At 43.3% G+C, this 18,554-nt stretch overlaps 1 protein-coding gene across 1 annotated transcript in view; it reads right to left on the bottom strand.

The window, feature by feature from the left end:
* LOC121580779 (calsyntenin-2) overlaps positions 1 to 17,057 on the bottom strand; it is a 257,312-nt gene extending 240,255 nt beyond the window's left edge. The window contains exon 1 of the mRNA XM_041895810.1: positions 16,784 to 17,057. Coding sequence (XP_041751744.1) covers positions 16,784 to 16,856 — 73 coding nt within the window. The 5' untranslated portion in view covers positions 16,857 to 17,057. The remainder of the gene's footprint in view (positions 1 to 16,783) is intronic.
* Between the last annotated feature and the right edge of the window lie 1,497 nt (positions 17,058 to 18,554).

The raw sequence follows: 18,554 nt of genomic DNA on the forward strand, positions 1-18,554 counted from the left end.
CAAATTTCTTGTTAACAAACCATCGTTTTGGCAAGTTGGTTAGGACATCTACTTTGTGCATGACACAAGTAATTTTTCCAACAATTGTTTACAGACAGATTATTTCACTTATAATTCACTATATCACAATTCCAGTGGGTCAGAAGTTTACATACACTAAGTTGACTGTGCCTTTAAACAGCTTGGAAAGTCCCAGAAAATGATATCATGGCTTTAGAAGCTTCTGATAGGCTAATTGACATAATTTGAGTCAATTGGAGGTGTACCTGTGGACGTATTTCAAGGCCTACCTTCAATCTCAGTGCCTCTTTGCTTGACATCATGGGAAAATCAAAATAAATCAATCAAGACCTCAGAAAAAAAATTGTAGACCTCCACAAGTCTGGTTCATCCTTGGGAGCAATTTCCAAACACCTGAAGGTACCACATTCATCTGTACAAACAATAGTACGAGAGTATAAACACCATGGGACCACGCAGCCGTCATACCGCTCAGGAAGGAGACGCGTTCTGTCTCCTAGAGATGAACGTACTTTGGTGCGAAAAGTGCAAATCAATCCCAGAACAACAGCAAAGGACCTTGTGAAGATGCTGGAGGAAACAGGTACAAAAGTATCTACAGTGAAGGAAAAAAGTATTTGATCCCCGGCTGATTTTGTACGTTTGCCCACTGACAAAGAAATGATCAGTCTATAATTTTAATGGTAGGTTTATTTGAACAGTGAGAGACAGAATAACAACAAAAAGATCCAGAAAAACGGATGTAAAAAATTTTATAAATTGATTTGCATTTTAATGAGGGAAATAAGTATTTGACCCCTCTGCAAAACATTACTTAGTACTTGGTGGCAAAACCCTTGTTGGAAATCACAGAGGTCAGACGTTTCTTGTAGTTGGCCACCAGGTTTGCACACATCTCAGGAGGGATTTTGTCCCACTCCTCTTTGCAGATCTTCTCCAAGTAATTAAGGCTTCAAGCCTGACGTTTGGCAACTCGAACCTTCAGCTCCCTCCACAGATTTTCTATGGGATTAAGGTCTGGAGACTGGCTAGGCCACTCCAGGACCTTAATGTGCTTCTTCTTGAGCCACTCCTTTGTTGCCTTGGCCGTGTGTTTTGGGTTCATAGGCAGCATTCCTCCTCCTCCAAACACGGCGAGTTGAGTTGATGCCAAAGAGCTCGATTTTGGTCTCATCTGACCACAACACTTTCACCCAGTTCTCCTCTGAATCATTCAGATGTTCATTGGCAAACTTCAAACGGGCCTGTATATGTGCTTTCTTGAGCAGGGGGACCTTGCGGGCGCTGCAGGATTTCAGTCCTTCACGGCGTAGTGTGTTACCAATTGTTTTCTTGGTGACTATGGTCCCAGCTGCCTTGAGATCATTGACAAGATCCTCCCGTGTAGTTCTGGGCTGATTCCTCACCGTTCTCATGATCATTGCAACTCCACGAGGTGAGATCTTGCATGGAGCCCCAGGCTGAGAGAGAGTGACAGTTATTTTGTGTTTCTTCCATTTGCGAATAATCACACCAACTGTTGTGACCTTCTCACCAAGCTGCTTGGCGATGGTCTTGTAGCCCATTCCAGCCTTGTGTAGGTCTACAATCTTGTCCCTGACATCCTTGGAGAGCTTTTTGGTCTTGGACATGGTGAAGAGTTTGGAATCTGATTGATTGATTGCTTCTGTGGACAGGTGTCTTTTATACAGGTAACAAACTGAGATTAGGAGCACTCCCTTTAAGAGTGTGCTCCTAATATCAGCTGTTACCTGTATAAAAGACACCTGGGAGGCAGAAATCTTTCTGATTGAGAGAGGGTCAAATACTTATTTCCCTCATTAAAATGCAAATCAATTTATAACATTTTTGACATGCGTTTTTCTGGATTTTTCTGTTGTTATTCTGTCTTTCACTGTTCAAATAAACCTACCATTAAAATTATAGACTGATCATTTCTTTGTCAGTGGGCAAACGTACAAAATCAGCAGGGGATTGAATTGTTTTATTTCTTCATCAATCTACACACAATACCTCATAATGACAAAGCAAAAACAGGTTTTTAGAAATGTTTGCAAATGTATAAACATTTAAAAACTGAAATATGACATTTACATAAGCGGCGCACAATTGGCCCAGCGTAGTCCAGGGTAGGGGAGGGAATGGCCGGCAGGGATGTAGCTCAGTTTATAGAGCATGGCGTTTGCAACGCCAGGGTTGTGGGTTAGATTCCCACGGGGGGCCAGTATGAAAAATATATATAATAATAATAATGTATGCACTCACTAACTGTAAGTCGCTCTGGATAAGAGCGTCTGCTAAATGACTAAAATGTAAATGTAAATGGGATCAAATACTTTTTCCTATATCGACATAACCTGTCCTATATCGACATAACCTGAAAGGCCGCTCAGCAAGGAAGAAGCCACTGCTCCAAAACCGCCATAAAAAAGCCAGACTACGGTTTGCAACTGCACATGGGGACAAAGATTGTACTTTTTGGAGAAATGTCCTCTGGTCTGATGAAACAAAAATAGAACTGTTTGGCCATAATGACCATCGTTATGTTTGGAGGAAAAAGGGGTGTCTTGCAAGCCGAAGAACACCATCCCAACCGTGAAGCACGGGGGTGGCAGCATTATGCTGTGGGGGTGCTTTGCTGCATGAGGGACTGGTGCACTTCACAAAATAGATGGCATCATGAGGAAGGAAAATTATATGGATATATTGAAGCAACATCTCAAGACATCAGTCAGGAAGTTAAAGCTTGTTCGCAAATGGGTCTTCCAAATGGACAATGACCCCGAACATACTTCCAAAGTTGTGGCAAAATGGCTTAAGGACAACAAAGTCAAGGTATTGGAGTGGCCATCACCAAGCCCTGACCTCAATCCTATAGAAAATTTGTGGGCAGAACTGAAAAAGCGTGTGCGAGCAAGGAGGCCTACAAACCTGACTCTTGTGGAAAGCTACCCAAAACGTTTGACCCAAGTTAAACAATTTAAAGGCAATGCTACCAAATAATAATTGAGTGTAGGTAAACTTCTGACCCACTGGGAATGTGATGAAAGAAATAAAAGCTGAAATAAATCATTTTCTCTACTATTATTCTGACCTTTCACATTCTTAAAATAAAGTGGTGATCCTAACTGACCTAAGACAGGGAATTTTTACTAGGATTAAATGTCAGGAATTGTGAAAAACTTAGTTTAAATATATTTGGCTAAGGTGTATGTAAACTTCTGACTTCAACTGTAAGTATTCAGATACTTTGCTATTAGACTTGAAATTGAGCTCAGGTGCATCCTGTTTCCATTTATTATCCTTGAGCTCTTTCTACAACTTGATTGGAGTCCACCTGTGGTACATCCAATTGATTGGACATGATTTGGAAAGGCACACACCTGTCTATATAAAGATCCCACAGTTGACAGTGCATGTCAGAGCAAAAACCAAGCCATGAGGTCTAAGTAATTGTCCGTAGAACTACGAGACAGGATTCTATCTGGGGAAGGGTACCAAAAAATGTCTGCAGCATTGAAGGTCCCCAAGAACACAGTGGCCTCCATCATTCTTAAATGGAAGAAATTCTCGAACCACCAAGACTCTTCCTAGAGCTGGCCACCCAGCCAAACTGAACAATCGCGGGAGAATGGCTCCAGAGTTCCTCTGTGGAAATGGGAGAACCTTCCAGAAGGACAACCATCTCTGCAGCACTCCACCAATCAGGCTTTTATGATATTGGCCAGACGGAAGCCACTCCTCAGTAAAAGGCACATAACAGCCTGCTTGGAGTTTGCCAAAAGGCAGCTAAAGACTCTCAGACCAGGAGAAACAAGATTCTCTGGTCTGATGAAACCAAGATTGAACTCTTTGGCCTGAATGCCAAGTGTCACATCTGGAGGAAACCTGGCACCATCCCTACGGTGAAGCATGGTGGTGGCAGCATCATGCTGTGGGGATGTTTTTCTATGGAAGGGACTGGGAGACTAGTCAGGATCGAGGTAAAGATGAACGGAGCAAAGTACAGAGAGATCCTTGATGAAAACCTGCTCCAGAACGCTCAGGACCTCAGACTGGGGTGAAGGTTCACCTTCCAACAGGACAACGACCCTAAGCACACAGCCAAGACAACGCAGGAGTGGCTTCGGGACAAGTCTATGAAAGTCCTTGAGTGGCCCAGCCAGAGCCTGGACTTGAACCCGATCGAACATCTCTGGAGAAACCTGAAAATAGCTGTGCTGCGATGCTCCCCATTCAACCTGACAGAGCTTGACAAGATCTGCAGAGAAGAATGGGAGAAACTCCCCAAATACAGGTGTGCCAAGCTTGTAGCGTCATACCCAAGAAGACTTGAGGCTGTAATCGCTCCCAAAGGTGCTTCAAGAAAGTACTGAGTAAAGGGTCTGAATGCTTATGTAAATGTCATATTTCAGTTTTAAAATGTTTATACATTTGCAAACATTTCTAAAAACCTGTTTTTGCTTTGTCATTATGAGGTATTGTGTGTAGATTGATGAAGAAATAAAACAATTCAATACAATTTAGAATAAGGCTGTAACGTAACAAAATGTGAAAAAAGTAAAGGGGTGTGAATATTTTCCGAATGCACTGTATATACACTACCAGTCAAAAGTTTGGACACACCTACTCATTCAAGGGTTGTTCTTTATTTTTACTATTACTTACATTGTAGAATAATGGTGAAGACATCAAAACTATGAAATAACACATATGGAAATATGTAGTAACCAAGAAAGTGTTAAACAAATCAAAATATATATTTGAGATTCTTCAAATAGCCACCCTTTGCCTTGATGACAGCTTTGCACACTCTTGGCATTCTCTCAACCAGCTTCATGAGGTAGTCACCTGGAATGCATTTCAATTAACAGGTGTGCCTTCTTAAAAGTTAATTTGTGGAATTTATTTCCTTCTTAATGCGTTTCAGCCAAGCAGTTGTGTTGTGACAAGGTAGGGGGGGTATACAGAAGATAGCCCTATTTGGTAAAATACCAAGTCCATATTATGGCAAGAACAGCTCAAATAAGCAAAGACAAACGACAGTCCATCATTACTTTTAAACGACAGTCCATCAGTCAATACGGAACATTTCAAGAACTTTGAAAGTTTCTTCAAGTGCAGTCGTAAAAACCATCAAGTGCTATGATGAAACTGGCTCTCATGAGGACCACCACAGGAATGGAAGACCCAGAGTTACCTCTGCTGCAGACGATAAGTTCATTAGAGTTACCAGCCTCAGAAATTGCAGCCCCAAATAAATGCTTCACAGAGTTCAAGTCACAGACACATCTCAACATCAACTGTTCAGAGGAGACTGCGTGAATCAGGCCTTCATGGTCTAATTGCTGCAAAGAAACCACTACTAAAGGACACCAATAATAAGAAGAGACCTACTTGGGCCAAGAAACACAAGCAATGGACATTAGACCGGTGTAAATGTGTCCTTTGGTCTGGAGTCCAAATTGGAGATTTTTGGATCCAACCGCCGTGTCTTTGTGAGACGCGGTGTGGGTGAACGGATGATCTCCGCCTGTGTAGTTCCCACCGTAAAGCATGGAGGAGGAGGTGTTATGGTGTGGGGGTGCTTTACTGGTGACACTGTCTGTGATTTATTTAGAATTCAAGGCACACTTAACCAGCATGTCTAACACAGCATTCTGCAGCGATACGCCATCCCATCTGGTTTGGGATTAGTGGGACTATCATTTGTTTTTCAACAGGACAATGACCCAACACACCTCCAGGCTGTGTAAGGGCTATTTTACCAAGAAGGAGAGTGATGGAGTGCTTCATCAGATGACCTGGCCTCCACAATCCCCCGGCCTCAACCCAATTGAGATGGTTTGGGATGAGTCGGACGGCAGAGTGAAGGAAAAGCAGCCAACAAGTGCTCAGCATATGTGGGAACTCCTTCAAGACTGTTGGAAAAGCATTCCAGGTGAAGCTGGTTGAGAGAATGCCAAGAAGCTGTCATAAAGGCAAAGGGTGACTATTTGAAGAATCTCAAATATAAATTATATTTTGATTTGTTTAACACTTTTTTGGTTACTACATGATTCCATATGTGTTACTTCATAGTTTTGATGTCTTCACTATTATTCTACAATGTAGAAAATAGTAACAATAAAGAAAAACCCTTGAATGAGTAGGTGTGTCCAAACTTTTGACTGGTACTGTATATACACTGTATATATCTTCTACGGTTCATGTCACTATTTTGACCTATTCTAATGAGACCATGCTGCGCTCAAAGTGGTGGGGGCGACAGCAGAAGAGAAGGGGTTGGGATAGAGCAAAACTAACACTAAGTAAGACATAACAGCTACGTAATGATGGAAGCTCCGGTTGAGTTTCAAACAGCAGGTGGAAGACTGGGTACGGTCAGGATGCAGAAGGTTATGTTCCGCTCGAACGCTTGTGCGGTGGGGGCCAGTCTCACAGGAGAGGCCAGTAAGACAGAGAGAATTACAACAATATACAGTAGGAGAGGAGAGGAGAGGAGAGGAGAGGAGAGGAGAGGAGAGGAGAGGAGAGGAGAGGAGAGGAGAGGAGAGGAGAGGAGAGGAGAGGAGAGGAGAGGAGGAGAAGAGAGCAGGAGAGGAGAGGAGGAGGAGACGCTACTGTCAGAGATAACACACAGTGCTCACTCAGTACACACATACAGTGGGGAGAACAAGTATTTGATACACTGCCGATTTTGCAGGTTTTCCTACTTACAAAGCATGTAGAGGTCTGTAATTTTTATCATAGGTACACTTCAACTGTAAGAGACAAAAATCCAGAAAATCACATTGTATGATTTTAAAGTAATTAATTTGCATTTTATTGCATGACATAAGTATTTGATACATCAGAAAATCAGAACTTAATATTTGGTACAGAAACCTTTGTTTGCAATTACAGAGATCATACGTTTCATGTAGGTCTTGACCAGGTTTGCACACACTGCAGCAGGGATTTTGGCCCAGTCCTCCATACAGACCTTCTCCAGATCCTTCAGGTTTCGGGGCTGTCGCTGGGCAATACGGACTTTCAGCTCCCTCCAAAGATTTTCTATTGGGTTCAGGTCTGGAGACTGGCTAGGCCACTCCAGGACCTTGAGATGCTTCTTACGGAGCCACTCCTTAGTTGCCCTGGCTGTGTGTTTCGGGTCGTTGTCATGCTGGAAGACCCAGCCACGACCCATCTTCAATGCTCTTACTGAGGGAAGGAGGTTGTTGGCCAAGATCTCGCGATACATGGCCCCATCCATCCTCCCCTCAATACGGTGCAGTTGTCCTGTCCCCTTTGCAGAAAAGCATCCCCAAAGAATGATGTTTCCACCTCCATGCTTCACGGTTGGGATGGTGTTCTTGGGGTTGTACTCATCCTTCTTCTTCCTCCAAAATCTCTATTTTTGTCTCATCAGACCACATGACCTTCTCCCATTCCTCCTCTGGATCATCCAGATGGTCATTGGCAAACTTCAGACGGGCCTGGACATGCGCTGGCTTGAGCAGGGGGACCTTGCGTGCGCTGCAGGATTTTAATCCATGACGGCGTAGTGTGTTTCTAATGGTTTTCTTTGAGACTGTGGTCCCAGCTCTCTTCAGGTCATTGACCAGGTCCTGCCGTGTAGTTCTGGGCTGATCCCTCACCTTCCTCATGATCATTGATGCCCCACGAGGTGAGATCTTGCATGGAGCCCCAGACCGAGGGTGATTGACCGTCATCTTGAACATCTTCCATTTTCTAATAATTGCGCCAACAGTTGTTGCCTTCTCACCAAGCTGCTTGCCTATTGTCCTGTAGCCCATCCCAGCCTTGTGCAGGTCTACAATTTTATCCCTGATGTCCTTACACAGCTCTCTGGTCTTGGCCATTGTGGAGAGGTTGGAGTCTGTTTGATTGAGTGTGTGGACAGGTGTCTTTTATACAGGTAACGAGTTCAAACAGATGCAGTTAATACTGGTAATGAGTGGAGAACAGGAGGGATTCTTAAAGAAAAACTAACAGGTCTGTGAGAGCCAGAATTCTTACTGGTTGGTAGGTGATCAAATACTTATGTCATGCAATAAAATGCAAATTAATTACTTAAAAATCATACAATGTGATTTTCTGGATTTTTATTTTAGATTCCGTCTCTCAGAGTTGAAGTGTACCTATGATAAAAATTACAGACCTCTACATGCTTTGTAAGTAGGAAAACCTGCAAAGTCGGCAGTGTATCAAATACTTGTTCTCCCCACTGTACATGCATTGCATACATACTCATACACACACATGCAAACCTGGACTTCCACACACAGACGCAAACATACACACAAACACACACACACATACACACACGCACATACATGCATGTGCCAACACACACAAACAAAAAGAAACACTGACTTTCTCTCAGACTACTACACATCCTAAACATACACAGTGACTAACACACATACGCTCTCCTTTTCCCCATCTCGATGACACACACACACACACACATGCACACGCACGTTCACTCTTATAAATGACTCTCTGGAAGAAACACACAGGGGGATGGACAATGCTGGAAATAGGTCAGCACCGTTCCTGATGCTCAGAATGTGTCACATTATGGAAGACAGGCTGCAGGACACAAGGCAGCTGCAGCCACTAACATTACAGTATCACCCATTCAGAATGAACAGCCCTGCCTCCATTTAAAACAGACAGTACTGTAGGAAGGCCATTGGGGACAGGGAAGGGATGGTGGTGCCATACACACCTACAGGCACAGACGTGTTTCTCTCGGCTGGAGGAGAGAAGGTATGACAGGTTGCTGTAAGGTTTGAGGAATGATGCACACACACACACACACACACACACACACACACACACACACACAGGTGTTTGGTCACGGATGGAAAATAGCAGGTAGTTGTTGTTGTTGTTGTTGTGAGGAATACCACACACACACACAGGTGTTGAGGCAGGGAAGGCTGGAGTAGTAGCTGTAACAGTAGTAATGAGTAGTCAAGGGGAAGCTATCTGCTATCTGTCATCAGCTCAGATATGCTCAGTCCCACAGGTAGACACACACACGAACACACACACACGAACACACACACACGAACACACACACACGAACACACACACACGAACACACACACACGAACACACACACAAACGAACACACACACACACTCCGCCAAGACTAACACAAGACTCAAACACAAAATCATCCCGGTATGTCAAATGAACAGTCTCATAGTGATGAACACATATTCTAATTCAGTTATGAGTGATATACACGGTTTGTTCGGGTTACAGTGATTGAAATACATAAGTTTAGAAACTGGGGATAACAGCTGTAGTACTGTACATGTGCATGGATGGTTAAGCTATTTCTCTGGGCATCCAAAAGTTCCCTCCAACCCCACCACACCAAAGTGGCGTTAGTATTTTCTAATCCACCCCATCAAGTCATATATTTTACATAAATGTAAATCACATCATACAGTCACCTGTCCCACATATACAGATCCTAACAGGTATATAAAAGTAACTTCAAACATGCCTAACATCAAACTCCCAATGACATCAATATCCATTTTACACAAGAGTTTAATGCACGCATATACACCTCAAGTTAGCATTTGACCCTACAGTATAGTGAGAACTGCAGTAGCATTGTGACATTTCAGGACAGCTTGATCAGAAGTCCAAGGTCTGCTAATGAAGAGAGGCTAATTAGTCACAAAGCTGTGATCAGGCTCACGGCAGATGGATGGTATATTAAAAGGCCTTAGTAAGCACAGAGGCTGTCAAGACTGTACGCAGGTGTAACTTAGGTAGTTAGGAGAACCACACTTGTGCGTTAGTCTCGCTCTCTCTCTCTCTCTCTCACACACGTGCACACTCACATGCGTACAGACGCACGCACGCGCATGTACACACACTCCTGGCCCCTTTAGTTAGACTGCAGGTGTTCAGTTCAGACTACTTTATCAAGCCCCTGGAGTTTCTATCTTCCTCCACTCCATAACATCCAATAATAAGGTTATGTTACAGCAGAATACAAGTCAAAGACCATAGAAATAGAATTAGGATACATTAGGGACTAGGGACTAAGGACTAAAGAGGAGCTCTAGGAGAGCGGTAACGCATACACTGAGTGTACAAAACATTAAGAACACCTTCCTAATATTGAGTTGCACCCCATTTTGCCCTCAGAACAGCCTCAATTGGTCGGGCATGGACTCTATGAGGTGTCAAAAGAATTCCACAGGGATGCTGGCCCATGTTGATTCCAATGCTTCCCACAGTTGTGTCAAGTTGACTGGATGTCCTTTGGGTGGTGGACCATTCTTGATACACATGGGAAACTGTTGAGCGTAGAAAAAACCAAGCAGCGTTGCAGTTCTTAACACAAACCAGTGCGCCTGGCACCTACTACCATAACCCATTCAAAGGCACTTCAATCTTTTGTCTTGCCATTCATCCTCTGAATGACACACATACACAATTCATGTCTCAATTGTCTCAAGGCTTAAAAATCCTTATTTATCCAGTCTCCTCCCCTTCATCTACACTGATTGAAGTGGATTTAACAAGTGACATCAATAAGGGATCATAGCTTTCACCTGGAATCACCTAGACAGACTATGTCATGTACACTCAGTGTATAAGGAAGCCAAGCTCCAGCAAATGACAGTAACCTCTGTTAATCTGAGACCACCACCCCTTGTGGCCAATGTGCAGACTGAGACAGAGGGCAGGGCAGTCTGACTCACTGTTTAGAAAGACAAAGAGCAGGGGGTGATAAGAAAGTAAGAAAGAGAGACAAGGAGAGAGGTGGAAGATCGGGAGAGAAAGAGAGAGAGGACAACTGCTTTGTAGTCCGGCAGATTTAGTTTATTGTCAAAGCTGACAGCTCCATTCAGATGAGCAACGTCTAAAATATGGGAATTGTCTGACAGAGAAGCAGCCACATTTGTACCGACACATTTCAACCAAATCAAATGTGTCGCTGCAGGGTAGAAAGAGAAAAAAGGATAGAGAGAGAGGGGGAAATAGGGAGGGAAACGAGAGAGGAAGATAATGCCTTTGACTGTGAGAGGCATCATGAAAATTAACACTTTTATGGGGGCACGCTTAAATTTTTCCGCCCCGCTGCGGTCCCTCGTTCCCCGAGCTGTGAACGTAGCTTCAGGTGAACCAGGTGTGTGTGAACACCGTCTCCCTCTCCCTCACACACCCTCTCTTGCTCTCTTTCTCCCATCTCTCTCTCTCTCTCTCTCTCTCTCTCTCTCTCTCTCACACACACATACTCAGAGTATCTCTTCTGGTTTAGTTCTTTTTAGTTCTGTTTTAGTTATATTTCTCTCAAGCTCAACCTCTGTAGTTGGTCTTACCATATTGTCAGTCACGCATCATGTTTCCCTGTGACCATTGTTGTCTGTGGCACATGAGGATGTAACTATCTGTCAGCACTATCGCTGCACAACAGAGACTACTGTTATTGGATGATAATACACACACACACACACATGCATACACACACATGGATACACACACACATACATACACACACACGGATACACATACACATACATGCACACACACAAACATACACACACACACCGCCCTTGTCGTGTCAACCCCCTAAACCCCTGCCCTACACCCCCCTTACAGACACACCCTACACACACACACTATTTCTATGTCTATCTTTCTCACCGATACACATACACTCACTGATATGCATATGCACACGCAGAGCCATTTTAATGGTAATAGGTTTATGTTGGATCTGTAATTAAAAACAGCATGGTACATCCCTTTCTTCACTGTTTGAGGTCTAGAGAAATAGATAGCAGTGGGGAGGAGAGGGGGTACATAGAAAGATAGAGAGCAAGGAATACAGAGTCAGAGAGAGAGAGAGAGAGACAGAGAGAGAGAGAGGGGGGTGGGGTGGGGGGGGGGGGTGGGGGGTTCAGCGGTGTGTGTGTGAGTGGGAATGTGTCTGAGTCAGAGCTCAATGCTGCATGAAATGTTTTTCCAGCACAGATTGAGCAGTACTGACCAAAGGGACCCACCGGGGCTATCACCGGGGCTATCTGACCAGTTGGCGCGCACGCACACACACACACACACACACCATCCCAGTTTACCGGCTCTTCCTCTCTGTCCCGTGCCTCATCACGCCCACTCTAATGAGGCATGCTGTGTAATTAACTAATTGAAGCAGCTTATTTCCATAACGGTTTGGCTCAACAAAAGGCCTTACGTCCCCTTAACAAACCAGCACGCCAAGCAAAGATGTTACCCAAAGACAGGGGGTGGGGGGGAAGAGAAAGGGAGAGGGTAAAGGAGAGAAAGGGAGAGATTGAGGGAGGGAAGAGATGAAATGAGGGGGGAGAAAATTGGACAGAGAGAAAGAGAGAGACAGAGAGAGAAACAAGGGAGGAGAAAACATCTAACATTTACATCTGACCAGTAAGCCCTTGAAATGAGAAAAAAAAACATCTCAAGATAAGACACTTTTGAGAGAGAGAACGAGAGAGAGAGAAAAATAAAGGGAGAGAGAGAACGAGAGAGAGAATGACAAGTGTGGAGCGCGGGTTGAAAGAGCACCTTTCTCCGTTCTCCATCTCGAGGCATTTTTCCCTCCCGTCTATCTGCCTCCCCAGCAACGTCATCCAAGCGAGGGAGAGAGAAAGACAGAGGAGGAGAGAAAGAGCCAGAGAGAGAGAGAGAGAGAGAGAGAGAGAAAGGTGGGCGGAACAGTTCCCAGGCACTGCCGCGTTCTTAAGTCACGCATGAAAAGCCTGAGTTATGCTCAATCGTTCCACTTTATGTACCACTTGGATAATGGAGCGCCTCTCCTGAAAAGGCATCCATAAATCTGACCCAGTTTTTCTCTCTTTCACTCTCTTGTCTTTCTCTCTCTCTCTCTCTCTCGCTCTTCTGTGATGGTGTATGTATGTTTTGGTCGTTCTATCTTATGTAACAGAAGATACGTCTTAGTCACATAACTTAGAAGAGCTTTGTTTTGGGGTTGTCACACAACCCAAATGTGATCACACTCATAGATATCTCTCTTTCACTTGCGCGAAAACACACACACACACACACACACACACACACACAGTTCAGGAGTCTTTCTTTCCTTACTCCAATAAGGTCACACAGTAGATACAATAAGGTCCCATACAGTAGATACAATAAGGTCACATACAGTAGATACAATAAGGTCACACAGTAGATACAATAAGGTCACATACAGTAGATACAATAAGGTCACATACAGTAGATACAATAAGGTCACACAGTAGATACAATAAGGTCACATACAGTAGATACAATAAGTTCACATACAGTAAATACAATAAGGTCACATACAGTAGATACAATAAGTTCACATACAGTAAATACAATAAGGTCACATACAGTAGATACAATAATTTCACATACAGTGGATACAATAAGGTCACACAGTAGATACAATAAATTCACATATAGTAGATACAATAAGTTCACATACAGTAGGTACAATAAGGTCACACAGTAGATACAATAAGTTCACATACAGTAGATACAATAAGGTCACACAGTAGATACAATAAGGTCACATACAGTAGATACAATAAGGTCAAACAGTAGATAAAATAAGATCACACAGTAGATACAATAAGGTCACACAGTAGATACAATAAGTTCACATACAGTAGATACAATAAGGTCACACAGTAGATACAATAAGTTCACATACAGTAGATACAATAAGTTCACATACAGTAGACACAATAAGGTCACACAGTAGATACAATAAAGTCACATAATTTTTTTTTTTTTACCTTTATTTAACCAGGTAAGCCAGTTGAGAACAAGTTCTCATTTACAACTGCGACCTGGCCAAGATAAAGCAAAGCAGTGCGATAAAAACAACAACACAGAGTTACATATGGGGTAAAAAAACATAAAGTCAAAAAATACAACATATACAGTGTGTGCAAATGTAGCAAGTTATGGAGGTAAGGCAATAAATAGGCTATAGTGCAAAAAAATTACAATTAGTATTAACACTGGAAAGCTACATGTGCAAGAGATTATGTGCAAATAGAGATACTGGGGTGCAAAAGAGCAAAATAAATAACAATATAGGGATGAGGTAGTTGGGTGGGCTAATTTCAGATGGGCTGTGTACAGGTGCAGTGATCGGTAAGGTGCTCTGACAACTGATGTTTAAAGTTAGTGAGGGAGATAAGAGTCTCCAGCTTCAGAGATTTTTGCAATTCGTTCCAGTCATTGGCAGCAGAGAACTGGAAGGAATGGCGGCCAAAGGAGGTGTTGGCTTTGGGGATGACCAGTGAGATATACCTGCTGGAGCGCAGACTACGGGTGGGTGCTGCTATGGTGACCAATGAGCTAAGATAAGGCAGGGATTTGCCTAGCAGTGATTTATAGATGGCCTGGAGCCAGTGGGTTTGACGACGAACATGTAGTGAGGACCAGCCAACAAGAGCGTACAGGTCACAGTGGTGGGTAGTGTATGGGGCTTTGGAGACAAAACGGATGGCACTGTGATAGACTACATCCAATTTGCTGAGTAGAGTGTTGGAGGCTATTTTGTAAATGACATCGCCGAAGTCAAGGATCGGTAGGATAGTCAGTTTTACGAGGGCATGTTTGGCAGCATGAGTGAAGGAGGCTTTGTTGCGAAATAGGAAGCCGATTCTAGATTTAACTTTGGATTGGTGATTCTTAATGTGAGTCTGGAAGGAGAGTTTACAGTCTAACCAGACACCTAGGTATTTGTAGTTGTCCACATACTCTAGGTCAGACCCGTCGAGAGTAGTGATTCTAGTCGGGTGGGCGGGTGCCAGCAGCGTTCGATTGAAGAGCATGCATTTAGTTTTACTAGTGTTTAAGAGCAGTTGGAGGCTACTGAAGGAGTGTTGTATGGCATTGAAGCTCGTTTGGAGGTTTGTTAACACAGTGTCCAATGAAGGGACAGATGTATACAAAATGGTGTCGTCTGCGTAGAGGTGGATCTGAGAGTCACCAGCAGCAAGAGCGACATCATTGATATACACGGAGAAAAGAGTCGGCCCAAGAATTGAACCCTGTGGCACCCCCATAGAGACTGCCAGAGGTCCAGACAACAGGCCCTCTGATTTGACACATTGAACTCTATCTGAGAAGTAGTTGGTGAACCAGGCGAGGCAGTCATTTGAGAAACCAAGGCTATTTAGTCTGCCAATAAGAATGCGGTGGTTGACAGAGTCGAAAGCCTTGGCCAGGTCGATGAAGATGGCTGCACAGTACTGTCTATTATTGATCGCGGTTATAATATCGTTTAGGACCTTGAGCGTGGCTGAAGTGCACCCATGACCAGCTCGGAAACCGGATTGCATAGCGGAGAAGGTACGGTGGGATTCGAAATGGTCGGTGATCTGTTTGTTAACTTGGCTTTCAAATACTTTCGAAAGGCAGGGCAGGATGGATATAGGTCTGTAACAGTTTGGATCTAGAGTGTCACCCCCTTTGAAGAGGGGGATGACCGCGGCAGCTTTCCAATCCACATACAGTAGATACAATAAGTTCACATACAGTAGATACAATTAGTTCACATACAGTAGATACAATAAGGTCACATACAGTAGATACAATAAGGTCACACAGTAGATACAATAAGGTCACATACAGTAGATACAATAAGGTCACATACAATAGATACAATAAGGTCACACAGTAGATACAATAAGGTCACATACAGTAGATACAATAAGGTCACATACAGTAGATACAATAAGAGGGAGAGTAAAGTAATTCCAATCCTAGTTGCAGGTTAATTTCAAGGTCAGTCACATCCACCTTCTCATTGACATTACATTGCTGTGGTGGAGTCAAGGCATATGTGAGGATATAAGCTCTGTCAAGAAGTCTAGCTATACCTTTTTGACATGGGCGATGTACTCACCTTGAAGCTGCAAGGTTGCTGGTTCAAGCATCACTCAAGCAGTTACCCCTAAATCACTACATTAACATCAGAGGAATAATTACTCTTTAATTACAGTTGTTCCTTTCTCAGCTGACCAATTGAATGACTAATATGCATCCTGAATTAAGAGAGTTAGAATAACAATGTTTTCTGATTTAGTAATTTTCCAACCAATTCGGCATAGTCTCACCCTTGAGACTCAATTAGACTCGCTGTGCACCGATGATGCCCTTTTTAGACAACATGACTCTGCGGTACTTTGAAGACGAGAATACGAGTAGGCAATATTACAAATAGCCTAACTACCATACTCTCATGTCTACTAGCCTACTATAGCCTAGTCTACAAGCGCCACTGCGCTGGACAGAGTGCTGTGTGAACGGTCAATGAGGTCCCTCCCTAACCACGGCATCGCTGCCTCATTTGCAGCACACACCCTCCAATTATTGACTAGAAATGGATAGTTAGTAAAATAGATGATATGCTGTTTTACCAAAGTTGGTAGTGGCATCAATAAACTGCAACCCGTGAAACCCATTTAAACTAAAATGCTGGTAACTTCCAAGGGGCTCAACAACCTATTTTGTAGCCTGTAGGCTGCTGTCTGACATCCATCAAACATCAAGAAAGCTTCTGTTGAATTATTAATTTAATGAATGTCTCTTTTTTTATTTATCCATTGCCCAGCTTTAGTTCAAATAGTAAAGAAAAATCTGAAAATCCTTCTTGAAATCAACGCTCGCGTCTATCAATGCCCCAGTATACAGAATCACAATCTGTAAGCAAGTTTTCATTCTCACTTACCTTTTCCAGCGAGAGCGCAGGACAGCCACAGAACCACCCAAACCAGCGCAAATGGCACTCCAAGCATCTCCATGATGGGAGAACGAATTCGACCAAGACAAGGCGATCTCTCTCTCTCCCACTTGATATACCTTACTTTCTTGCAATGTCTGTTCGACACACCTTTTCAATGCGAGTTAAGCAGGGAACTGAAGCTGACTGCGAGAGACAGAAACCGTGCCGTGCCAGTCAACAGTCTACTAGGTGGAGCGATGGTTTGGCGTGGCTGGCTGAGCCTTTGATATTGGAAGGGGACCGGACACAAAGCACGCCCCGGGACTAGACTGCTACGTCACGCAGTGGAAAATATAACGAGCTTTATCATCATGTAGCCTACTTCTTCTATTTAAGATGTGTTCGACTTGATTAGCCTATCAATTCAACTAGTCTGTTTATCACCACCAGCATTTACATTTAATCATAACTATTGCATTAATGGAATAGATTGCATTCTAGTGTAGCATATTGCAAGAGTAGGAGTCTTTGAGTTGCTTATAAAGTTGCTTACTACAGTAGCCTATTATAAACCACAATGACCACTAAGCAATACATAATCTTCTCTCAATCATATGAATATTACTTTTGCTGTTATGAAAATATAATGCAACTATGTTATCTAAGATGTCTTAAATGTTCACTGCAACAGCTCAGCTCTGTGTAGGCTATTGTACAATTACATCAAAATCCTGTCAAAGGCTTAAAACCTATGGTACATCTGCACCTCCTCCAGATTTAACTCCTCCAAATGAAGTAACCCTGTGGCAATATGTCTGGTTTCTCTCTTATTATTTTACAACATTCCCTGCTGTGTGTGCCAAGGATTAGTGTGTGTTTGTGTGTGTGTGTGTGTGTTAAGCCCTGTGGTGTTGCCTCATGCTGTCAGGGGCCAGGGGGAGAAGGAAGAAAGTCCCTAGAGTCAGAGACACAGAGGAAAATAACTGGTTACATTGGAGCCCAAACCAATGTATGTGTGTGTGTGTATTTGTGTGTGTGTGTGTGAACCTCATTAGAGTGGGCGTGATGAGGCTTGGGGTGTAGGAGAGGAGCCAGTAAACTGGTGTGTGTGTGTGTATATTTACACTACCGGTCAAAAGTTTTAGAACACCTACTCATTCAAGGGTTTTTCTTTATTTTTACTATTTTCTACATTGTAGAATAATAGTGAAGACATCAAAACTATGAAATAACACATATGGAATCATGTAGTAACCAAAGAAGTGTTAAACAAATCAAAATATATTTTATATTTGAGATTCTTCAAATAGCCACCCTTTGCCTTGATGACAGCTTTGCACACTCTTGGCATTCTCTTAAGCAGCTTCATCTGGAATTCTTTTCCAACAGTGTTGAAGGAGTTCCCACATATGCTGAGCACTTGTTGGCTGCTTTTCCTTCACTCTGCGGTCCAACTCATCCCAAACCATCTCAATTTGGTTGAGGTCGGGGGATTGTGGGGGCCAGGTCATCTGATGCAGCACTCCATCACTCTCCTTATTGGTAAAATAGCCCTTACACAGCCTGGAGGTGTGTTGGGTCATTGTCCTGTTGAAAAACAAATGATAGTCCCACTAAGCCCAAACCAGATGGGATGGCGTATCGCTGCAGAATGCTGTGGTAGCCATGCTGGTTAAGTGTGCCTTGAATTCTAAATAAATCACAGACAATGTCACCAGCAAAGCACCCCCACACCATAACACCTCCTCCTCTATGCTTTACGGTGGGAAATACACAT

Source organism: Coregonus clupeaformis, chromosome 14 (assembly GCF_020615455.1).
Source record: "Coregonus clupeaformis isolate EN_2021a chromosome 14, ASM2061545v1, whole genome shotgun sequence".
Lineage (NCBI taxonomy): Eukaryota > Metazoa > Chordata > Actinopteri > Salmoniformes > Salmonidae > Coregonus > Coregonus clupeaformis.